The sequence below is a fragment of the Zingiber officinale genome, chromosome 4B (genome assembly GCF_018446385.1).
Source record: "Zingiber officinale cultivar Zhangliang chromosome 4B, Zo_v1.1, whole genome shotgun sequence".
Lineage (NCBI taxonomy): Eukaryota > Viridiplantae > Streptophyta > Magnoliopsida > Zingiberales > Zingiberaceae > Zingiber > Zingiber officinale.
The window spans coordinates 28,978,276-29,004,627 of NC_055993.1; the positions used below are offsets into that span (position 1 = coordinate 28,978,276).

The 26,352-nt window shown below is 36.1% G+C and overlaps 2 protein-coding genes across 2 annotated transcripts in view; one reads left to right on the forward strand and one right to left on the reverse strand.

Annotated features, from left to right (window-relative positions):
• The window catches only part of LOC121974898 (RNA-binding KH domain-containing protein PEPPER-like), a 57,277-nt gene extending 47,567 nt beyond the window's left edge, over positions 1–9,710 (forward strand). Inside the window, exons 5-6 of the mRNA XM_042526177.1 lie at positions 8,882–9,076; positions 9,340–9,710. Of these exons, the coding sequence (XP_042382111.1) occupies positions 8,882–9,076; positions 9,340–9,510 (366 nt within the window). The 3' untranslated portion in view covers positions 9,511–9,710. The remainder of the gene's footprint in view (positions 1–8,881; positions 9,077–9,339) is intronic.
• Positions 9,711–19,546: 9,836 nt separating this feature from the next.
• LOC121977469 lies at positions 19,547–25,524 on the reverse strand. Its single transcript, XM_042530028.1, has 3 exons — positions 25,330–25,524; positions 20,194–20,295; positions 19,547–20,064 (listed from the first exon to the last, which is right to left on the reverse strand). Exons 1-3 carry the CDS (start codon positions 25,384–25,386, stop codon positions 19,657–19,659), a joined length of 567 nt encoding a protein of 188 aa, XP_042385962.1. The 5' UTR covers positions 25,387–25,524; the 3' UTR covers positions 19,547–19,656.
• Between the last annotated feature and the right edge of the window lie 828 nt (positions 25,525–26,352).

Consider the following 26,352-nt stretch of genomic DNA (forward strand, 5'->3'; position numbering starts at 1 on the left):
AGGGCATGATCGATGAAGGGTTGGGGGAGGTGAGGATCTTACAGAGAAAACAAGTCTTAGGGCTCAAAAGGGGCCAACACCGAGGTTGGAAGGGAAGGTCGTGTAGGTGAGGGCAACTTGCATTGATGGGCTTCAATTCCTTGTACCTTTTATTGGATTTGGGATGATAAATCTTCCGCATTGCTGGTTGCTTGACAACTATGTATGTCGCGAATTACTTGAAGATCGACCAAAGCCGATTGAGGGCTAATCTTTGCTAACGCTTGAAATGATCAATAGGACGGTGCGTCAACTAATAAGAAGAGTATGGATCTTTTTAGATGAGTTCATCCCCATCCCAATGTCTTGGCTATTTAATCAAAGTTTTCTAAGGCGACGCTAATATGATGTGGATAAAATTTGTTGCCTGACTTGATGTTGAAATGTTTGACTTGGTGAGGGACAATTGTCCTTCAGATAAGAAAGCACACTTCAAAGGGCTTGCCGATATTTTTTGACAAAGCCCCTTCTATGCTTAAGTCATGATGGTACTATGGAGGCAATAAAATAATAATAGAGAAGTGTTTATTGGTGAGAGAGATTAGGATTAGATACTCATAATGCCACTACTTTAATATTTATAGAGGATCATCATCCAAACCCTAAGTCCTATGGTTGTTAGGCCTTGAGTATTTAGAGGATCTGCATCCAAACCCTAAACACTAGGTCCGTTGGGCTTTAGGGGTTGTGGATTGTAGGGAGTCGTCTAATTATGACATGTAAGGTACTTGGTTTCTAGGAGAATGCAAAACTTCAGACATCGAGCTTTGCTTTGGAAGGTTAGGGAGCTCAGAGTGCTTTGAGGAGAGAGGTCAGGTAGCTTTTAGTGTTCAGAGGGGAGAGTAGGCTGGGGGATTCGGGTATCGAGTTGTACAAGATATTCTGAAGGCCGAATTATGTGGAAAACTAGGGTAACTGAGTGGGATAAAGAGCTCGAGAATTTGTGCGAGGTGCACGGAATCTGAGTTGCCTTAGAGAAGGGCTACATAGGCATGCTCTGTTTTTGTTTTTTTTTTGAGAAGGTAAATAGTTTTTATATATCACATGAGACATATTGGACGCACACAAAGTGAAAGATGTACGTCTGGATTTTGTGAAACATTCTCTCAACATCGGGGACATCTCCCTCATACTAACAACGATTACGTGCTTGCCATAACAAAAAGACCGTACAAGACATGCCCAAATATCTAGCTCTAGTCAATGATCCATCGCCTTGATATCTTTGGAGGAAGACTTTCAACATCCGCTTGGAGGTGCTCATGTCATGTTGTAGTAGAAGCCAAGTCTTCATCTTGTCCTAAAGAGCAGCGCGAGCAGGACTCCGAAATAAGATATGGTCCAATGTTTCATCTGCTCGCTTGCACAAGGGGCAGATTTTGCACGACTCATACTCCAGCTTGTCTTTGGTGCGTAGGCGGCTGTGTGCAAGGAGCGATAGGGAAAACTGATGCTTAGGCATGAGGTATGGCTTCCACAGAGCCTTTGCCCACGCCTTGGGCTTGCTTTGAGGCTGGAAGAAGTCATACAGAGCTGCTGCTCCACGCTGGACAGTATTGAACCAGGTGGACAGGAGGTTCTGCTCCTGCTGTTTGGAGCTGGTCCTGCTGCACAATGTGTCCCTAAATTGCAGCAGTTTCTTGATCAAAGGCGAGTCCGCAGCCTTGGCGTTCAGTCCCACAAGTCGATATCAGTAATATCACTTTGCATTATCGTTTTCAAATTTTTTTTTGGTTTAAAATTGAGTTTGAACCATGGTATTGAATTTTTGAAATATTAGACCTGCCTTTGATTTTTTTCTTTCACTGGGAAAACTAATATAAATTCAGTGTCATCATCCATAAATGTTATGAACCAATGAGATCTAGTATAATTTTTAATTCTAGATGGTCCCCTCACATCATTATGGATTAATGAAAGAGGTGGTGAATCTGTCTAAGGTAGGTTGGGATAAAATTTTTCAACATGTTTTGCGATTTGCCAAATTTCACATTGAAACTCATTTGAATTTCTTTAGCATTAAATTCAAGTCCCCTTTCAGAGAACTAGAAACTCGATTGTGACTTGGTAAACAACTGGTATTATAACCTTCCCTTATAGAGAATGGTTCGCCTCCCTTTTTGGATAATTATTCGCCTCAAGAAGATAGATCTCTGACCATTCTTTAGCATTGCAATCATCTTCCCCAAATCCAAGATCTGAAATTCATAAAATTTGGAGAAAATTTGGCAACATAATTGTTATCCCTAGTGAGTGTTCTAATTGATAGTAAATTGCACTTTAATTAAGACACTAAAAGAGTAGAATTGAATCTTAGGTATTTTGATATTTTTACTATTCCAATCCCAATTCTTTAGAAAGTGAATTGTCTAATGTGTGCTATCTTGACTGATATGTTTTTACAACATGGGCTGAAATTTGTTAGTCTCTCTATCTCTAGTCATGTAGTATCAAGCTTCTGAATTTGCAATCCATGAATTCAATTTATCTTTTCTAATGCTCAAGACACTTATAGAACAATGCTTTTTACTCTAAAAATTCAGTCCCAATTGTCACAGTAGAGTCGACTAATTGCGATTGCTTATTAAATTCTTCAAAATCCTCAGCTATTACCTTCGTTTTGTGTGTGTGAGGGATGCCAATTTGATGGTTTCCCTTGAATCCCTTGGTGGGACCAACTTTGCGATAATGCTCACAATATGGGTGTTCCCTCTAGTGATTTCATTACCTTCATTCTGAGGCCCGTGAGCAACTAGGGCAGAATTTTCTACTTGAGTTGTGGCCTTTTTCCTGGATTATTCCCTCTGAAAAAGCTTATTGAAGGTTGAGTCGTGGCTTCATCCCCTAAATTTTTCTTCAAACTCCAATAAGGTTTTTGTTGAGCCTGAAATAGAAATTTGTACTCTTTTCTTTTCAACAGTGTGCCTATACTGGACTCAGTCTTCAAGGCAATTCCATGGATATTCCTCACACATAATAACTTGCTCCCAATAACGTGTGAGTATTAAAATATTGAGTCACTATCAAATCTCCTTGGTGCAAATCATGTAGATTAGTTTCTATTTCGAACAACTTTGTGGTATTCTTCTTATTTGAATAAATATCCCTTGCTCCTTCCTAAATTTCTCTCGTTTTATGTAGGAGAAATGTGTTCCCTATCTCGTTGTTTATGTAATTAATTAACTAGGACACTTATATTGTTTTTTGTTTTTCAACTTCTGAACCTTTGGGCGTCTGCATTTGTATGGTCTAGATAAATAATTTTCCTTTCCTTGCTACATATGAAAAATCATCGATTGAGACCGTTGAAGGTAATTATTTCTATTGAGTTTGTCCTGTAATGAGGATTTGATCGTTGTCTCATATTCTGCTAAGGTTGAAGACAATCGAATTTTGATGAGAGGTAACATCACATGTAGAGGAGGAATTGAGTTTTTTTGTTGGATTGTACGAACACATGGTATGGGATACGATCAGGAGACATTGTACAAGCTTGTACGGATACAGAAGACAATGAAAGAGGATGCATTAAATGCCTATGACAGGAGAGACCACTAAGGTTTAAGTGATGAATAGTTGTATTAACTCACATTCGGACTCCCTGAATTGCTCAACTTGCTAAGACCAATAGAATCTGACATTGGAAAGTGTAGGAGAAATAGGATGTAATACAAGGCAATCTCAATCCTCACCACTCTTAGGAAATCCACCAAAGTGTTTAGAGAAATAACAAGAAGATAAATCTTCTAACAAGCTTAAAAATTCACAATATATTTTAATCTCAAAACATCTGTTCTCAACAATACAAAGAATGGCCCTCGGGAAACTTGGAACAACTTTCCAAGATGAGTCAAACTGTTTTAAATGAGATTTATATTTCCTAGGCCTCGAAAATGAAAGGTGTGTTTAACAATGAAACAAAACACATTAAAGACTTATTCTCTTGCAAGTACCAAGAAAATCTTCAAAAATACTAAAAAAATTAGTTGGTCCTTTCCAATTCACGAGTAGCATGTTAATTTTTGAATTCCCAAGTAGATTAATCTTTCCTGAGTATATTTTCAGCTTTCTCGAGTAGACTTCCAGCTTTCCCGAGTGGGTTCATCTTTCCCGAGCAGATTTCCAGCTTTTCCTGAGTGGGTTCATCCTTTCCGACCAGATTTCCCATCAAGCATACTTAGTAAAAAATGGCTATAACTTCTTGTAGGAATATTATTTTTGAGCACCGTTTTTTTTTTTGTTGAAAACTAGACATTCATAGCTTGCCATGTAATCCGTTCCCAATAAAAGCATATTAATAGTTGAAGTTGACACAAAAATCGAAACTTTTTCTGTGTCATTCTCTCATAGTTGAAAAAGATTCGCCCTCGAATCAAAATTAGGTTCAATATAAGGAGAAAGGTCAGCAACATTAAAAATTATGGAAACACCATAACCACTGGCAACTTAACTTCATAAGCATTATCTCCGACCTTTTTGCATCTGTGTGATACACTTTGAAGATCAATTTTGGACCTAATCTTGAACCATGAAGTTGGTTGAAAAGATCATCGAGTTGGGGGATAGGAAAGCAATACTTGATAATGATTTTGTTCATCGTTCTACTATCAATGCATATGGGCCATGAACCATCTTTCTTCGGCATTAGAAGGGCCGGGATAGCACAAGGACTCTTGCTTTCTTAGACAAGACCTTTAGCCAACAAATCCTCAACTTGGCTTTGCATTTCTTCATGCGCCTTTGGACTCATTCTATAGACCATCTTGTTTGAAATAGAAGCACTAGGGACTAAATCAATGCAATGTTGGATATTTCACATCTTTAGGCATCATATCTTGAAATTTTGGCGAAGAGACTGCACTTGGAACGAGACAACATGACATTCTTTTTTTTCTTCCAAACCTTTACAAAGTCATGATAGCTTGTAAGGTTGTAGATAATCTACGATCTTTAGTTTCAGCTTCTCCACCATCGTAGTAGCCACAACATTCTCGCAACTTTCGCCATCAATGATGACATTGCACACCTTACCATGAGAAGTGCACCTAGTGTGAAAGATATTATTGCGAAGCCATGATTGATCTTCAACATAAATAGCATTGAAGCTACGTCGTATCATCAAAGATTCTCAATGATCTTTATAAGTAATCTCTCCTTCATCGTATTTATCGTAGATAGGTGTTGCCTCATAAGGTTCCTCATCGTCTTCTTCCTCAACAAGAGTAATAATCCTATGATTTATAAAATCTAGAGCAAAGTGTCCATTATCACCAGAATCATCATTTTCATTACCATGAAATGGATTAAAACCCATTTCATGATTTGCATAATTAGCTTTCAAATCATGACCCTCAATATCATGTTCCAAAGGTTCGCCACGTGCGAGACGTTGCTCAAGTTGTTGCACTTGTCTTCTTAAGTCATCCAACTCGACATCACGAAGGTCTCTTTAATGAGTTGCAGGATCATCATCATTTGGCCTTTGTCTTCTACAACCAATCACTGTGAACCAAAGCTCTGAGACCAACTTGACACGGAAAGTGTAGGAGAAAAATAGGAGGTAATACAAGACACTCTCAATCCTCAACACTCTTAGGAAATCCACCAAAGAGTTTAGAGAAATAACAAGAAGGTAAATCTTCTAATGAGCTTAAAAGCTCACATATATTTTAATCTCAAAACATCTACTCCCAACAATATAAATGATGGCACTTTATAGGGGAGACTTGGAACAACTCTCCAAGATGAGTCAAACTATTTTAAATGAGATTTGTATTTCTTAGGATCTCAAAAATGAAAGGTGCGTTTAACAATGAAACAAAGCACATTAAAGATTTATTATCTTGCAAATACCAAGAAAATCTTAAAAATACTAAGAAACTGGTTGATGATTTCCAATTTCCGAGTGGAATGTTAATCTTTGAATTCCCGAGTAGATTAGTCTTTCCTGAGTAGGTTTCCAGCTTTCCTGAGCATACTTCCAGCTTTCCCGAGTAGGTTCATCTTTCCTTAGCAGATTTCTAGCTTTTCCCGAGTGGGTTTATCCTTTCCGAGCAGATTCTAGTCAAACATACTTAGTCAAAAATGGTTATAACTTCCTATAGGAATACTATTTTTGAACACCGTAGTTTTTTTTTTTGTTGAAACCTAAACATTCGTGCCTTACCAATGATATATGGCTTGCCCTGTAATTCGTTCCCAATAAAGCAGATTAATAGTGGAAGTTGACAAAAAAATCTAATGGTTTATGGAACTTTTATGTATCAGACTCACTTGGCCTTCTCAACTTGTTTAGTTACCTTAATCAATCAGCCTTCATGAAGGAGGGTGTAGATTGAAGCATAGAGACGTTTATATTGATTGAAGCATAAGGACGTTTATTCATAGAACAAAGGCTTGTGGATGAGTAAGGAAAATGATTTCTGCTCTTTTAAAGAGGATTCATTTTTTTCAAAAAATATTTATTATTGAAAAAGAAAGTTTTCCCTTGACCATACTTTCTTATGACATCAACAATGAACAATCTAGAAAATATTTTCCAATGTGAAACAAAATAAGCCTTAGACATAATGAGAAATTTAGTTGGTCTCTGATGAACACTAGAAATTTGGATGTTGGTTTGCTTTCCTTCCGGTGAGTGTTGGTTTTGTCTTAGCTATTTGGTATTCTTGTTGGGTTGATTTGAAGGTGCAATTGGTGGCCTTTTGGTTTGGTTATGAAGCATGGATTTGCCAAGATTATATCCTACCTTTGATGGTTAGGGTAAGAGTAAAATTTAAGTTAGAACTTCTTAGAGGCAACAATTCAACCATCATCAAAAATGCTCTTTGGTTTCTAAGAAGTCAACCTTACTCAATCATAGTCAACAATGCTCTTTTGGTTTTAAGAAGTCAACCTTCTACCCTTAGGTATCTTTTGTTTCTTATGTTCTTAGTATGCTATCATGGGATATTATTCATAGGTTAATCTACTCGGTTGGTTTCGAAACTACCCTTATACTCTTGCTTTTGTTGAGACTTAGCTTTAAATTGCTTGCCCTTACGTGATATTTGAGTTTATGACTGATAATTGATTGATAGCAAACTAACTAATGTGTGAAACTCTTAAAAGAGAAAATTGTAGGTAGCCACTAGAGTTAATATAAACTATAATGAGATCACCCTTGGATAAAATTATAACTTATCAAAATAGAGAAAATGGTAATGGTGAAAACTTCAAACCGACCATATAATTTGGGCTTTGACACTGCCTCTAGAGGAGCTTTGGTCCATTAGCGCATCATAAGTATTTTACGATAGATGTCCTTTTAGTTGAGTGCAGAGGGTTTAGGGTTTAGACCTTTGCATGTTATATTGGGCTCTCATTTTTTTTTTATTTATTCCATTGACGAGGCATTGTTCCATTACAAGTGAGTGTTTATTTATGAGATAGATGATAATAACTATTATGTTTCACCATACTCCTAATGTTTTAATTTAAGCATTAAGAAGATATAATGCGATGTAAATTTTGATAAGTGAATAATACATTTAACTTGTGAATCATAATGTGAACTTAAATGTGTAACAAATAATAATGTGTTCAATTGGAGTAAGTGAAAGATTATAATAAAATGTGGATTTAAAAGATAAATCAGTAAGGGGAATGTGTCTAAATAAATGTGGTAATAACTTACTATGTGATAAATGATTGTTAACTTTGGTAACCTCTATAAGATAATATAAACATAAACTTCTCTTTTGAAAATATAAGTAATGTGAATTTAATTGGCTAATGACAATGAATAATGTATTCAATCAGTGCAAGTGAAAAATTATAATAAAATGTGGATTTAAAAGATAAATCTCTAAGGAGAATGTGTCTAAATAAATGTGGTAATAACTCTGTGATAAATGGTTGTTAAATTGGGTAGCCTTGATTGTTAATGTTATTTATATTCTATGCAAATGAATATAAATCATGTATTTATTTTTTAATTTCACTTTGCACTTTGTGCCATATTATGCCGCTTATGCGATGATTGGGTGGTGTTTTGTAATAATTCTATTTGAGTTATGCATCTAAGTTACTTTGACATTATTATAGACAACACACGTCGAGTGACACTTGTATCTCAGTAAACCGAGCTCAGGCAGGGCGTATCCATAGCTTGGATTTTCTTTATTCCTTCATGAATACTAGAACTTAGTGTCCTTGCAGCTTCTATAGTGAGTTTTTCACCAATTACAATCTTTGGTTCATAGGAACTTAGCTTCTCTAAGAAAGACTTTTGCTGCCTAAAGCAGTGGCTTAGAGTGAACACTCGTTGACACCAAGCAGAAGTTGTTTAGTACAGTGGCTTACAACAATTTAGAAATAAGCAAAGTGCTACATTCAGATGTCGGGAAGCTATTTCTTGACATCTGATTGTAGCACTTTGCTTTGTAAGTCATAAACCATTAGGCCATTTGGCCAGCAATTTTTGTTCTGTGCTAATGAGGGTCCGGTCTTAACCATCACTTAGGCTGCAATGTCTTCGTTGGAGAAGCTAAGATTGTTAAGCATTAGAGCAAACATGACTCATGGAAGAAGGGAAAAAAAGTTAGCTTGTATTTATGTTTTTATTTTTCACTGGAGTGTACCTAGGTATCAATAACACCTTTTATCTTGGAAGATTACCTACACAAAATGATGCAATTAAGCAGTTCCTGAAGCTTATTGTTTCATGTTTCTCTATCCAAGTGAGGAGAATATTCAAAGAACTAATCAACTTTTAAAATTCTAAATCCATCTCACATTTGCTATATTAGAATAATACTTCTTATTCCAGTTGATTCACTTGTTGAACTGCTTCGTGGCGCAGGTCACACAGAGAATGCAAATTCCACTTGCATATGCCGAGGATATTATTGGTATTGGAGGGAGAAATATAGCATACATGCGACGTACTAGTGGAGCATCAATTACCATTGAGGAGAGTAGAGGAATGGCTGATGAGATAACTGTTGAAATCAAGGGCACTTCATCGGAGGTCCATATTGCTCGGCAGCTCATACAGGTCGGTTGAATGATCTATCTGTTCCTTTCTTTCTCCTGTTGTAGTAAAGGGCCCAGTCCATACCCTTCTTTTCCTGGATGAAAGTTCCTGAAACATTTTTAGGCATGAAAATTATTGTTGTTGAAGCTTGATTACGTCCTACAGACTACAAGTTGACCCAAAAAAGTCCTGATTTTGATCATATAAAATGCGATGATACTAATATGATGCAATAACACCAACCATCGGTTTCAAGCTCATCCTGGTTTTTCTATTGCCTGCAGGATTTTGTTGCCAGCCGTACTGAACCATTATCAAACAGCTACAGTGGATTGGACACGGGCTCGGGTTCAAGTTATTCCCATTTATCGAGTGCACCTTATCCATCCTCTTCGCAGGCCTATGCTCGATATGGTTCCTCAGAGCTAGGTAGCTATGGGGGGTATCGGATATAAGAGCAATTTAGTTTATTTTTACGGTTAAACATGTGCATTTGAAGCCACTTTCAAAGAAAAAAAACCAGTAGTTATTTGAGTAGAGATAATTTGTTGGGTTGACTGTTTCTTAACTAGGTTTACTTAATAACTGCCAATTACTTGGTTAACTGCCTAATATCAACTGCGTTACCATGCAATTTTGGAGATTAACCGCTAAATGAGTGTTAATTTTGCACTAGTTCTTGAAAATGGTTGGCGGCTTGTTTACTTTGGGAGAAAACATGAGAGCGGAAGAAAAAGAATAAGAGGATTTGTTTTTTTTTTTTTTTTTACAGATAACACATCAACCTTATAAATGCCAAGATTAGTAACATCAATATTCACCTTTGTGCAAAGGGGATATTCAAATTGTGTTCGAAAGCTTCCTTTGAAAATATTGAGAGCAACGGTCGAAACTATAAGCTTCTATATCCATGATCCTGTTATTCTGATGTAATAATTTAAAATAAACATTCTTAAACTACTCTTTTAAATTTAGCCAATAAAAAATTTCAACAATTGAAGGCTCATTAGGATAAGACCTTGACACCAACTTGCAGAACTATTAAAAAACAAAAAGAAAGTACAAGACAAGGAGATTGACGATTAAGTCTTATCTTAATAAAAAGAACGATTAATGCAAGAGTAAGACAAGATTTATAGAATGAAAATTGTCCATTAAGAATGTAATCTTGGTAGTAAGATTTTGATGTTCTCATGATGTAGCCGTGAGTTGGTACTTGGATGATAAAGTTGTTTTACTGATAGTAAGATTTTGACAGTCTATCACTGTGGCTTTTAAGATTTTGATGTTCTCACGGTGTAGCCATGAGTTGGTATTTGGATGACAAAGTTGTTTTATTGATAGTAAGATTTTGACATTGTCCATCACTATGGCTTTTACATAGTGAGTAAAAATTTGGTCTCACCAGATAGATGATGTTGCTTTTAGATGACTAATCAAAATAATTTAGTTGAGCAAAGTTGGAAAATATCCATTACGATACAATACTGAATTTTTTTCACCCAAAGAAAAGTAGAAATTTCTAGTTGACCAACCTTCAATATTGAACTCTAACCAAAAAAAAAAAAAATAGTTGTCTAACAAAATATTTTGATTGACCACTCTATGATAGAAAACAAATTTTTGTCGCCTAAATTATGATGAATATGTTGGTGTAATCAATGACCCAAGGGATTAGATTCGACCTTGGGTTTTAATGTTTGTGCAGAAGGTTTAAGTTAGGTTTAGCATGTTATGTTTGATATGTGCCAATAAACATGTATAAACTTGTATGATATACATAGAGCTTGGATAGCTCAAGACTCAACAAAGTAAGGGTTGATGGATGATAACTTGGCATGATCAAAATGACATACTCGAAGATAAAAAATGGTTGCATGAGGAGACACAGGGATTACAAGATGAGAAACATTAAAGTGGTATTTAAGCACCTCATGGAGCATGACTCGGTGCGACCAAATTGACAACTATGCGACTTGAAGTCTGGTTGAGTTTGGAGAAGGATGAAATGAGACATCTTTGTGTTCTATTGGATACATGCCGGGGAAGGGTGAATAGCACTAATAATTTTATTTTTCATCATAGCTAAACACAACATAAATATATGTAAGCAAAGAAAGAACACGGCACAAACTCAAGGAGACTCAGGATTTAACATGGTGCAGTCCCCTAGAGCTGATAGTCCATGGTCCTAAGGTTTTCATCGAATAATAAATTACTTTTCCTCTTTTCGGCCTTAGTGGAGGTAGAATAAACTCCGTATAGTACAGTTTTAACACTCTTAAGGATGATACAGATTTAAAGCACAAAGACTGATAAAAATAGAGATTACTGCTGAATAAATATGCAATATTTTAGAGTGATTTTGAGATGTCAGCGAGATCTAATCTTCTGGATGTGAATGGCACTAATTCTCCCTTTAGAACACCAACAGTAAGATGGATAAAAAAAACTATAGAAATCGAGGCTTTCTTGCTCAGTCTTGGAACTTCAACAACTAGAGCACACAGTTCCCAGCGAGAAATCAAAGAGCACAAAGAAGAGGGCCAACTATCACTTGCCTGCAAACCACAACCATATTTTCATGGTTAGTCGACCGTCCATGCTCCATCAATACTCGTTACAGTCGATTGTACTGCTGAACAATCGACTTCCAGAGCAGATTCACAAAAATTATAATCGATTTGGAATTCCTACAGTTGACTCGAGTTGACCGTCCAATATTTTGTTGACTTCTCAATCGACTACACAAGTGGATTGTTCACCATTCTGTCACTTCTATGCAAAATATGAATTCAAATACGTTGTGGTTATTACTAGTCAATTGTATATACACAATAATTGAACGTGTGGTAATTCGTGGCATTAATCACAGTTGACTAATCTCACACCATGAATTCCGACTTATTTGGATTTGAAGTTTGCACTCTTCCTGTGCAACAGTTAGTATTAGTCGATTGAGACATCATAATTCTATGTTTCTACGAATTGAATCCGCTTAGCTCTGACTCTACCCCCATACTAGGGGTCAGTTTTCTAAAAGCTCACAGGTTTAGAGATATAGTTAATGTTAAATGGCCTCGCTGTGCCGATTGGTCTTTCGTGCTTGGAGTCTCATCAGTCATCACTCAGAGTCTTCATTTACCTAGCATCTAGTCTTTCTTGCCTGCCAAGACTTCCTTGTGAAGGCCCATCTTAGACTTTATTTGTCTAGCATCTAGATTTTCTTCCATTGGGCCTTCCTTGCGAAAGCCCTTCTTGGACATTTTACTTAGCATCCAACTGTCTTTGCTTGCTAGGACATTCTTCAACCTATCAAGTAATTTGTACCCACATATTTGACACATCACATCATATCACAATGGTCAATAACTTAAACATGGTTTAACTATTAAAATCATGCAATATACATGCTTGGATAGATTGTATCAACAATCTTCTCCTTTTTTATATTTGATAGTCTCTTTAAATTAAGCTAATACCAAGCGTAAAAGCATGAGTAATAAACTCAACAACAAACATTCATAAGTATATAATAAGCAAGTACAACAAACAACAAATAACATGTAAATGAGCATTTGTACGTTTCCCCCCTTTTTCCTTGTTTTTGTTTTCTTTCTTAACTTAAACACTCATCCTTCTCCCCTTTTACCGCACATTAAAATGGACCAGAAAATTTGGATTTTCTTAAAATGGTCCAGACATTGAATTGAATTGACAATATCGATCGATTCTAGAGAGAAATGTCTCAGAGTTACTTTATCAATATGTTAGTCAATTGTAAATGTTGAACAATCGATTGCTAGTCTGTCTTTGCCCAATTAATCAACAAAAATTTGAAATAATAAAAGATTATGATTTTGAACTAATCATCAAGCAAATGAGATATTCAAGATAGAATACCAAAATGAGCACGAGAAGCAAAGTTTTAAAAATTGGAAAACCATCCAATTAATAATAGATAAAGATTAGGCCTTGTAGGCCGAAACATCCATTACACAAAACAAAGATAATTAGGGTTTTAAGGCCTAATAAAAGTCATATATCGGATGGAGGAGGAGATGGTTTTAGTTCTATAGCATATAATAAATATTGTTCTGCCACTGTTGTAACTTAAATTGGTAAAAGGTGATTGTGTTTGTCTCCAATGTTCCTGTCAATCTGTTTCAGGATTAACAAGAGTAAATCATGAATGACTACCAACCCTTGGAATAGTGACTGACGTATGAGGGAGACATTTACCTTGACTATGTTGAGATATAAATCCCAAACCTTAAATTGACAATACCTCATACGCTAGTTACTAGACCATCTCGAGGAGACTTGTCACTGCTAGAACCCAAGAAACTAGGAGAGGTGTTGAGGGTCATCTGCTACATGTTTATTTGGTCCAAGTCCATCTAAATCTCCTCAAATCTCATATCAATTGATTCATCAAAATCAACCATGTGCTCAAAGCTTTTATATAGTTATTCATCGTCCTCTCGGGGTGGTATGGTAGTTAAGACACAAGGTATTACTATATTAGGTCATGAGATTAAAACTCAGTGCGTCTGAGCATGTCTTCCCCCATGCCTTAGCCATTGCACTAATGGCTAGTAGCCACCCGTGAATTACGTCCTCCGTGTTAGCTTAGAGACAGGTTGGCGGGGCGCTGGGGGTAAATGAATTACCTTTTGCCCTATTGTGTAGTTATTCCTCATCCTTGGGCAGAGTTGAGTTAGATAGTGCGGGGCAGAGTTACTACCATAGAGCAAGGGTTCGAATCTCGGCAAAGTCGAGAAAAAAATCCTCCCTATATTGGCCAACTATAGCTTCCTGATTTACCTCCTCATAGATAGTCATGGGGCTGATCGTGTGAGACCGTTGGGGTGGCGAATTCCACCTTTTACTACCATTGTGTAGTGATTGCTCGCCTCAAGGCATGATTGAGCTAGCTACTGCGGGGTAGATGTTACTACAATGGATAAGGAGTCGAATTTCGGCAAAGCTGGAAAAAAAATGCCCTCCCCACAGTAGCCAACTATAACTTCTCGATTTATCTCCTCATAGATGGTAGTGAGACTGATTGTGTGGGGATATTGGGGTGGTGGATTACACCTTTTGCTACTATTGTGTAGTGATTCCTCCCCCCGGGCTATGGTATAACTGAAGGGTGTCAAGTTGTCACCGAGACATTCATATTTTGATCCCCAGCTACGATACATTTGTAGAAATTTTTCCTCTAAATGAGACATGCAATAATAAAATCCTAGGCTTCTAGGACATCCGTCATAAGTACTTCTCGAATTATCCTTATAAAAAATAAAAAATTCCATAGGACACGACCGATTACCTTCCACTCCAAACATCTCATTCCCTTCGTCATATCGACTCAGGAGAATTATCTCATCCCAATCTTATCAAAAGTATTAGAAATCGCTTGACATTTCCCCATGACATGACAATGCCAATGGACTTGAGAAACTCAAAGATGAGATGAGATTAGACGAGACGAGATGATAAAATGACATGTATATCTTACCCTCGTATTGGAGAGTGGAATACTATTGTATAATGCACCTAAACGTTTGAAGGGCAACGTGATGCCAAGAAGATGCCGGAACACAAACATCATGAACAAATGAGTCAACCTCACCTTGGCATGACCCCTGGTGACTTATAGGCAAAATGCGATTGACACTGACCTTATAGAGGACATTATCGCTGGCAGACAATTCATTGGATGTAAATTAGAATAGAGGATGCAAGTAGTGATAACCTCGTAAGCTCAGGCAAAAGCTTAGGCAAATTAGGGTAACAAATAAAACGTGAATGAGATGGAAGGCAACCCAGGAATTAATTCCCTGAAAATTCATAGGGTACACTCAATATCCCTCTTGGCAATGCGAGTTCTTTAGATGTAGGTGTCCCTGGTCCACCTCATATTGTTATAGAACTCGGCATAAAGGTCCAAATTCGTGGTATGTGTGCAGTAGGCTACCTATCTAGATGAGGATGTTTGATGATGTAGACCACAGCATCAGCAAAAACTTGAAAGAAACTCGCATTAAGAAAATGCGAGCTGATGATTTAAAAGACATGGGTAATATATGGAATGTGTTTTGGTCACCCGAATAGATGACACAGTCAACTTTAGGCGTTAATTGTAGGATATTCTCTTTGATAAAAGGACAATCGACTCTAGCAGTTGACTGCGAAGGATTCTATTTCAAATATATTTGAGCAGTCGACTCCATGAATAGACTCTTGACCCTTCTTCTGGTGAAATTTCAAAATAATCGACTCCAACTATTCAGGGCTCTAAATGCAATCGACTCTTGCAATTCAAGCAATGGACAATTCAAACTCTGATAATCAGGATTGGGCGATTAAATGATGGAATTAAATTTGTAATTTACCATGTGATTTAAATTTCAAATTATCAGTTAACTATATGTCTCATAGCAGTCAATTGTTCCATCATTTATTAACTTGGTAATTTTTTGGGCAATTTCTATCGTTAAATTGAATGAACAGTCAACTATTCTATCTCACATAATCCACTGATGTGCTAACTATATCGATTTGACAATTATCGAGATGTTGACTAACGTATAGTCGACTGATGTTCATTTTAGTGGTCGATTGAACCCTAACCTCATTTATAATCACAAATCAAAAAACACACACATAACACTTTAGTTCAAGGAAGCAGAAGCGCAATGAACAAAGTATTAGAATGAAGGATTGATTGTTTCAAAACACAACCTCAAGCCTCTGTTTATAGAGCTTTGTCGATGTTGACTCAACATTATTTCCGATTGATCGGAAGTCCCTTCGATTGCTAGAATAAATTAAAATATAAAAATCAAGATTTTTTTTTAAAAAATAAAATTTCTATTGGATAATTCTTGTTGCCAAAGATAATGTTGAACTTAGAAGCAAGCTAAATGATCTAAGACTGCCAAACAATTCATGCTTCCTTGGTGGACAATTCTTGTTATCCAACAACATAATGCTAAACTTAGAAGCAGCCTAAATGATCATACAAACTTTTAAATAACTGAATCAAAGTAACTAAGCATACAAACTATATTAATGGAAAATCCTACGAAAAAGAAATTTTCTTCCATGAATATTAACTTAATGTAATATTTGATGAATTTGTTGGAAATACAATCAAAGTCTCACATTGAAAATAGATATCTCCTCAACATTCTCAACTAGGACTTCCTTACCTTGTTCTCAACTAGGTCTTCCTTGATTGGTTCATAACCAGATCTTCCTTACTTAGTCCTACTAGGGCTTTCCTTGCATGATTTCCAACTAGATCTTCCTTGTTTAGTTCCACTGGGACTTTCCTTGCATGATTTCCAATCAAGTCTTTCTTGCCTAGTCTCATTAGGACTTTTGTTGCATGGTTCTCAACCAGATCATCCTTGCCTAATCCCACTAAGGCTTTTCATTGTCTAATTCCCAATTATGACTTCAATTGCCTAGTTCCATTAAGACTTTCCGATGTTTGGTTTTCAACTAAGACTTTGTTATTGTGTAGTCCTACAACTACAAAAAATCTGCTAGTTAGGGACGAAATTTGGGACGAATTTGATAAAAAAATTCGTCGCAAAATTTTTTGCGACGAATTTTGGGACGAATTTATATTCGTCCCAAAAATGGTGTTGCAAAAATATTAGCGACGAATACATAATTTCGTTGGAAATATTTGCGACAAATTTAAATTTTCGTCGCATAATTCGTTGCAAATTTCATAATTTTTTATCTGCGACAAACATATTCTTTTGTCCCAAATTTGCAATGAAAATTTTTCGTCGCAAAAAACGTTGCCTAATTACAAATGACTAGAGGGGAAAAAAACTCGAAGATTTGCGTCAAAAAAATATTTTCGTCCCAAATTTGGGACGAATCCAGATTTGTCGCAAATTTGCGACGAACCTAGATTTGTCCCAAAAACGTTGCTTTAAAGACGTTGGGTAAAAAAGCTATTTGCGACGAATTCTGGGACGAATCCAGATTCGTCCCAAAAGTTGTTCCTAATTTGCGACGAAAACCTTAATTTTGTCCCAAATCTGCGACGAATTCTGGGACAAATTTTGATTAATCGCAAAAGATTTACGATAAATTTGCGACAAAAACATATTTGTCGCAAAATTTGTCCCAAAAATAAAAAAAAATCCAGAATCTTTTTTTTGATTTTTCTGTTATTCTATTTACATATTACACTTATAACATCTTCAACAATTTATATCAAATACATCCATATACAACATCCAAACAAATCATCCCAAAACTAAACTCATCATATCCAACACATCCATAATCCATATATCTTATATCCAAACAAATCATTCCAAAACTAAACACGTCATATTCATATATACAACTAGCCAAAATCCAAACAAGTTCAACAACTCATAATATCAAACATGAAAGTTCTAACAATCCAAACAACAAATGTAACAAGACATCCAAAGGAAAATAAAATACATATCGTCATGTCTCAGGAGCTTCGGTCGCCTTCTATGCTTCTTTTCCTGTGTTAAATTACAAACAAACAATAAGTAACATTTATAACTAAAAAAAATATATCAAACATATTAATGATATCTGTATCTAACATTTACATACTTGAATGAAATTTGTTACTAAGATTGTTTGTCATAACATGCAAAGTTTCATCATGACATAAAATGCAAAGTATCAATGTGAAATTAAAGTTGTTTGTAATTCATATCCTTTTTTCAAGCCTCATGTTCATATATACAAATAACCAAAATCCAAACAACAAGTTCAACAAATTGATAATGAAATAAGTACATTGATAATCCTTTTACTACTTGTGTGTTTAATTTTGTATAGTTAAATGTGTGTATAAGTGCTCTTAAAAAGGGTTCATCAGTATACTCACATTTTTACATATATACTCATAAAATCCACTATTAGTAGGCCTGTTCAACCGGTCGGTTAACTGGTTTATCGGTTTATCGGTTCCGGTTAATTCCGGTTTACCATGATTTATTTAAAACCGGTTAACCGACCGGTATCTTACCGGTTCTACCGGTTTCGGTTGAACCGGTTCCGATCGGTTAACCGGTTCCAACCGAGAACCGGTAAAGACTATTGAGCTTGGGTATGTGTACTTAGTGAAGTGGGAACCAACCGGTAAAAAAAATAGCTGGTAAACTTGGCCATGAGCGGAAATATTCGGCAGGTGAACATTTATGTGGCAAAAGAAGCTCAGTCAGTGGAATCTTGTAAGGCTGGCACCTTAAACTCATTGGTGCCCGAAGTTCTGGTTTCAAGTATTGCTTTTGTCAGATAATTTGAGAATCCTCTTCTGCATAGTTTCCTTCATAATTTCCAGAAATGCCACTTCCATAAAAAGGGTAATACAATTATACAAAACTTGAACCCAAAGGGCAAATCTCTCAAAGTGTGAAACTCCAGTAGTCACACTGCTAAGAACTGGATCCTACAAGCAATGGTTTTCAAATCATGCCACAAGGTACGTAAAAATATCTCATGCACTAAAAAAATGACTTGCTTCACATTCATACTAACCCATAAACTATTCCTATATTCAAATCAAGCGTTGGGAGTATTATTGAAGAGGCTGGAACTACTCAAAAACTAAATCTAAATGCACATGATACACACCCTTGTATGACAATTGAAATTAATGACTTAAATAAACCTTAGTGTATAAATTAAGCCATTCATCCTCCTCTGATATCTCACACCACTAAGTTATTGTGGTTCTTCATTTTTAATAGCTCTTTGCAATTTATATTATGAATGAGAAAACCAACTCGTCTCATGCAATTGAATTTATCTAAACCCAATTTTATAGAAGATACTTAAAGAGTGAAGCAATAGTGCAGACCAAATAGTCATTACTTTCTAGACATTAATATCTATGGAATAAATATATCTTCTGCAACCTAAACTCTCCTGCATATTTAAAGAGAAACACATCTTATAGAGGAAAATGACCAAGCCAGTCTGATCAAGCACAATTACTATGATATGAAATGAGAAATATAAATGCAGATGACTCCTGTATAATGAAATAATGAACTAGTAAATCTATGAGTTTAAAGGCCTTGCTTTTCAACGTATTTCCCTTTTCTTAAGTTCAAATAGTCAACTACAGAGCACTGACAAGATTTTGTACTAGAACAAGATTTCCAGTGCCAACAAAAATAATAACAAATGCTGGTAAAAGAATTGACAAAAGAACTCAAATCAATATTAGAGATAGTTACTCTATGAAAGGTTCAAAAGAATGATCACCAAATTAAACTAGTCACTGCATCAAAAAGATGACATAATTGTAACTCAAACATCAAAATTATGCAAAGGCAGCATGGAATTAGTATAACACATCACAGTATAAGGCGTTCTAAAAAACAATCAAAAGAGCAAGGACATGAAGATACAAAGCTAAATTAATAATAAGGTAGTAGAATTATTTTGTAGTGTTATCTTATATAGATAGCAAACATGACATAAGAAGCAATGTATCAAGGTAAAATGAAAATATAGAATCAACTATAACATGACATGAAAAAAATTCAAACATAAAATTTACCATAAATTTATCAAGAATCACCACCATCGCCATCATCATCATCACCATCATCACCGTCACCGGGAGGAATTTGACTTGAAACATAACTTAACTGAAGATGCCGCATAATAAAATCTTGTTGTCGACGCATTTCTCTCATTTCTTCATCCCTGTCCTTTATAATGCCCTTCAACTGGGAAACCTCTTCAGTCAAGTTATGCATCTGCTGGGTATGTGCGGAGGAGGAAGAAGATATACGACCAACTCTATGGGTTCTGCTCAATGAACCCATTCCGAATATCTTTCCTCCCCCTTTTGGCCCCCCACTCGCCTGTAGCCATAAATTGAAATCACTACCAACAGACGGCTCAGACCCCTCAATATCAGAACTAGCAGAAGCTGAACATCTCTGTGCTACCTCTAGCTCAACATATTTTTCCTGTATTGTAAAAAAAAATAAAACAAATTTATAATAATAAAATTTTAGGAATGCAAGAGTATAAAGTTAGAGCAAATACATTAATAATAGATTCTAAGTTATAAATTAAGATCCAAAGTTTATTCAAACCTTAATTGCTTTAGCTCTGTCCCCGCTCCAAGTCTTATCTTTTTTCTGAAATGTGCGGGTGAAAGTATCTATAAAATTAGGCTCCTTTCCCAATTCTTTGGTCTAAAAAAAGATAATTAGAAATAATTAAATAGTAAAAACTAGATTAAGAAAATATTAGGAGACACTACAACAAAAACCTTCATAGACATCGGTTTTCCACCGGTGTCTATTTGATTTTCGACCGATGTCTATGAAGCCGATGTTAAAAGTCTGCCATTTTAGACATCAGTTTAAAATCGGTGTAGTATCACTTAACGACACCGGTCTTCGAATCGGTTATTAACCGGTGTAGTATCACTTAACGACACCGTTTCATCAACGGTGTAAAACCGATGTAATATTGTATGTTAATAACACCAGTTTTGGCAGCGGTAAATGACCGATGTAATATTACTTTATAACACCGATTTTACATCGGTGGAAAACCGATGTAATATGTATATTTTTTAACAGCACAGATTTGTTTTTAAAACCGACAATAACAAAAAAAAAACACAAATATTCACAAATTGTACAAATATTCTTCATTCAATAATATCCATAAAATACACAAATATTCACAAATTATATAAATAATCTTCTTACAATAATATCCATAAAATACCCAAACATTCTTTTTACATCAAAAGCTAGCTAATAGATATCAAAATCAAAGTATAACATTCTGTTAACACATCAAGATACAACTGTCTCAAATGTAATCTAGCATGCATTCAGCCCACTCGAACCGCACTTCATCAATTTCAACTCTGGAGTACTTGAGATTTGTAAACTGTAAAAACACATAAATCCACCATATGTCAAATAACTAAAACAAATGTGTGCATGTATCAAATAAAATAGAATACTGAGTTTTTAAAGGCTGTTGTGGAAGATAACGAATATAACAGTGAAGGAAGCATAGAAGAACAAAGAAAATGTTCATAGTTAACAAGCAAATGAAGAGATATACTATTTATTGTACTACCTCTGATGCCATCTTCCAAATCTCATAAGCAAGAATGCAACTGTGCCCTTTGTATACACATGGCTAATAGACATAATACAATAAGGAGCAAAAGCTATAAAATTCACCATCACCACGCAATCAATGAAGCAGGCAAACACAAGGTGGGTTGATATGCAGTGAAAGTGTTAATTAAGTGGAACTGCAGCAAATCATGACTCAAGTCTGAGCTTTTTTTGCGGCTTTCATCTTTCCCAGATAATTCCTTCAGTGATTTTTGCTGCTAACTTGGTTTCTGTTTTTTCACATCTTTGTATTAGCGGAATGGATTAAGATTATAAAACCCTCTTACATTTCTTTTGCAGTTGGTTGATTTTGAGAGCTGGAAAATTATTTTCTCAGAATCTAAGAAAAGTGCTGGTTACTTCAGCAGAGTCTCTCTTCCAGAATATAATGTTCCTCGAGAGCAACAAGAAATGGAAATTCAAGCTAACATCTTTGCTTTTGGAGTAGTTTTACTGGAAATAATCAGTGGAAGACCTCCATATTGCAAGGAAAGAGGGTGTCTGATAAATTGGGTAAGATGCATATTTGAAAATATTTGATACTCAAAAACAGCATCAGCTTCTTGTAACAGATACTGAGGGCATAAACCCAAATTTGTTCTTATTTCCTACAAACTTCTGATAATCATTTGTTCCATGTAGTTTAGAAGCTTAATTCTCAACGAGCCCTCTAATCAGTTCATACAATAGTCAGGGTAAGTTAAAGGTTGTATTACCTCTATTTAGCTACCTTATCACATCCCAACTGAGGAAACCATAGCCTCGCTGCAAATCACAAGTTTCTTTCAACATTATCTTCCCTTTGGAGATTCATTAGTTGGAAAAGACATAACATTGTTTGCCCTTTGGGTTCGCTAGTCTCAAGATATATCCTTCTTGATCCAACAGTTTGTGATTCATATTAGTAGATTCATGCTATATATCCACGGCTCATTGTTCTTCTATGTTATACAGGCCACAAAGTATCTTCAAAACCCAGAAGTGATAAGTAAACTAGTAGACCCTGAACTGAAAAACACAAAGTCAGAAGACCTCGTGGGTTACAGTTAGCCATGTGCATGAAGATGGGGGTCTAAAAGTGTATATCTTCAAAACCCATGTGCATGAAGAGTGGTGCATGGTCGGCAATTGCACTAGTGAAGGTTCTCCTCTCTTTTTCTCTCAAATTTGATTGGCTGACTATTTATCCTAAAAGCTAAGTTGTTAGGAAAGAGAGAAAGAGACTAATATATAAATTGATATCCTTAATAATCTCCATCTCTTTCTCCAATTCTAATTCCCTCTTTTCGGCCACTCTAGTTACTTTTGAGGGCATTTTTACTAGACTTTGGTTGGCTATTACTGATCTTATTCTTAAGCCAAACCAGCTGATTAGATTGACAAATATTCATTTATGAATCTCTAGTAGCACAATCGAAATCTGATTAAAGACAACCTTAACAGATTGTCCACACTCCAGATTCTGCGAACCACCAGATTGTCAATTGAAGCAAAAAAAGAAACATGATAGCATCTAATAAAGTAGGGTCATACTTAGCTTGATGGTAGATGATAAGGATGATCTCTATGAAGAAACCGTCTATGACCTGTAAATGACATTTTTTTACTATGCTTCAACCTTTTTGCACAAGTTTCCTCACCACAGATAGGGCATGCTTGATATCCTTTTACAGTGCATCCTGCCAGGTTTCCATATGCCGGAAAATCATTAATTGTCCACAATAGGACAGCTCTAAGCAAGAATCTTTCTTCTCGGTGTGCATCATATGCTTCAACACCAACTTCCCATAATTCTTTTAAATCGTCAATCAAAGGCGCCAAGTACACATCAATGTCATTTCCCGGCTGTTTGGGACAAGAAATCAACAACGTGAGCATCATATATTTTCTCTTCATACACAACCATGGAGGAAGGTTATAAGTGATCATTATAACTGGCCAACAACTATATGTAGAACTCATCAAACTATGAGGATTGATCCCATCAGCTGCTATGGCCAACCTTAGATTTCTTGTCTCAGAAGCAAAATTTGGCCAATTATGATCCACAAGTCTCCAACAAGGTGCATCAGCTGGATGTCGCATATAGGCATCACATACTCTTTTATTAGCATGCCAAATTAACTCCTTAGATATTTCCTTGCTCCGAAACATTCTTTGAAATCTAGGAATAGGAGGAAAGTACCATAAAATTTTTGCAGGGACTCCTTCAATTATCCTAGAATTCTTGGCCAACTTCCACCTTGACACCCCACAATTAGGACAATCGGTAAAATCCTCATACTCCTTCCAGTATAAGACACAATCATTAGGGCAAGCATGTATTTTCTTATAAGTCATCCCATTGCACATAAGCTTTTCTTTGCATCATATAAAGATAAAGGCAATTCATTGTCAACGGGAAGCATTTCTCCAAACAATACAAGTAGTTCAGTAAAACTATTATCACTCCAGCTGTATTTCGCTTTCAAGTTATATAATTGCACAATTGTAGATAACTTTGTAAATTTAGTACACCCAACATACAGGGGTTTCTCAGCATCCTCAAGTAATTTTATAAATTGATCTGGATTCTCTGAACTTTCATATGCAGCGTGTACCATATCTATAGGTTTATCAGCAAAAGAGTTTTCACTTTCTCCAGCTGCATCATTCTCTTTCTTTAAATCTCCTAATACAGATTCTTCCCCATGCCATATCCATTTTTTGTATGTTAAGTCTATACCATTATAGTACACATGTGCCCTTATGCTGTTAATATTAGTGTTCCATAGATTGCCACATTTCGTACAAGGACAAGGTATACTAGTAGGATTAGTAGCATGTTGCAGCGCAAATTGCAAGAAAGATTCTAGTCCAAGTTCAAACTCATGTGATAATCTATCCTTTGCCATCCATGCCTTGTCCATTTTGTTGTACTAATGAATCTAGAATCAATCAAAAATATCAAGACAATTACAACAATGAGCCAAAATTCTTAATCCATCATTATACAAATAAATTAACTATGCGGGTCCTCCAAGAAACCAACTACGCTTACCAAGGAAAGGATACGAATAAATTTCATAAACCAGAAACCAACTACTTCATCATTATACCAATAAATTTTATACCAGAAACCAACTACTTCATCATTATACCAATAAATTTCTAAACCAGAAACCATGACATTTCAGTGAAAATAATTAGCCTAGACATAAAAGAAACTTGATAGTTCAAGGATTACATAAAACCAACTTAGCAACAGGAACTAACAACTCCTCAATCTATCAAACAAAAATGATCAAATCAACTCAAGGTAGTGTTTGAGGAAATTCATCAAACACATTGCATGCATCAATCAATTAATACTTGCAAACAAGAGATCAAGAAGATGAAACTGTCGAAGATGAGGAAGAAATTCAGTAGCGATGATGTATAAAGGAAAAATTACCGGAATGTGAAGAAGGGCTCGAGCGGTGGCAGTGAATGCTGGACCGGAGATGGATGAAGCAAAAACTACTGGAATGCGAAGAAGGCCTCCTCTTCTCAACCAAATGGAGGAGTTGGAGGAGATGCGGTGTGGTTGGACGGAGAAGCAAGTTCGTCGTGTCTTGATCCTGATCGGGAGAGGATCTAGGAAGGGGGGAAGAGGGAGATGAGGTTGAGAGAGATGGTCGGAGGTTTAGGTTTAGGCTGAGAGAGATGGTCGGATGGTCGGATGGTCGGAGGTTTAGGTTTCGGTTTAGATTATCGCGAGAGAGATGGTCGCGCGGAGGAAGGGCGGGATAAAGATTTAGGTTTGGAGGGAATTCACAGTGTGCAGATTTTAGCTTGTGGGGAAAAATTAAAATATTTTATTTGGGTTCATTAACATCGGATTTTAAAAACCGATGTTAAAATCGGTGTCTATTAACCAAAAAAAGGGCGCTCATAGACATCGCCTAAAAAACCGATGTCTATGAGCTAAAATCTGCGCTCATAGACACCGATTTTTAGAAAAATCGGTGTAAAATACTCAAAGACAGCGGTTTTAGCCTAAAACCGGTGTTGTTCCACTGATGTCTATGAGCGATTTTGTTGTAGTGAGAGTTAAAAAATTACCAATCTACGTCTATGCTCATCCACATTGATAGAGCCTCCTGCATATGTCGCAGACATTTCTCCAGAATTAAAAGATTGATTTATTTTATTCTGTTGACTTCTTTTTTTAAACTCCTCACTTTCCCAAAAATTTGAAATCCTTATCCAATTTTCCTCGGTGATGAATGGTGGTTTTTTCCCCCTCGACTTTTCATGATTGAGTACATGACGAATGTGATCGCCAGATTTTTTCATGAAAATCCTCTTTATTTCCATCTCATCAAACATGTCCCAAGTGAATGATCACTGCAAAGGAAGAAAAATAAATATTATATATTCACTTTTATTTAAGATATAAAATGATTGAGATATACCTTAAATTCACTCCACCATAGCTCTCTTGTCGGTGCTGGAGTGCTTGTATAACTCATCGAGTCTCCTCTCCAATGGTTATTCACGATTCTATTAATCTCGTGAATAACACGAACAGAATTATCAAATCTATTATAAATTACAAAAAAAATTGTTAAATAATTTAAATAGTTAAAAAATGAAATAATTTGATTCTACTTACGAATCTCCACAAGGGGATATAGGCTCTCGAGTGTCTGGTCTCTCAGCAACCGAGTGTCGAGAAGGAACGAAAGAGGGTACTGGCGACTCAATCGGTGAAGGCACTGCGGAAGGAGAAGGCACTGCCGAAGGAGAAGGCGATCCTATAGAGGAAGGTACTGGCGTAGCTATATGCGATGGGGCTGGCATAGGTGTATGCGATGGTACTGGCATAGGTGTATGCGACGGTGCTGCATCCTCTACTGGGGGTGTAGCAATAGTGTCTGCAGGTGCTGTAACTTGAGAGCTCCGTCTACGACCACCCCGTCGAAACATATTCTGAAAATTCAAAAATATGATAAAGTAAATACAAATATTATGCTTAATGACTAATTTGAAAAAAAAAACTTACCATAATTCCTAAAAATAAGAGAGTGCACAAACCCCTGAGATGACGATGAGATATAACTTCTAATCACCTATAGAAAAAAC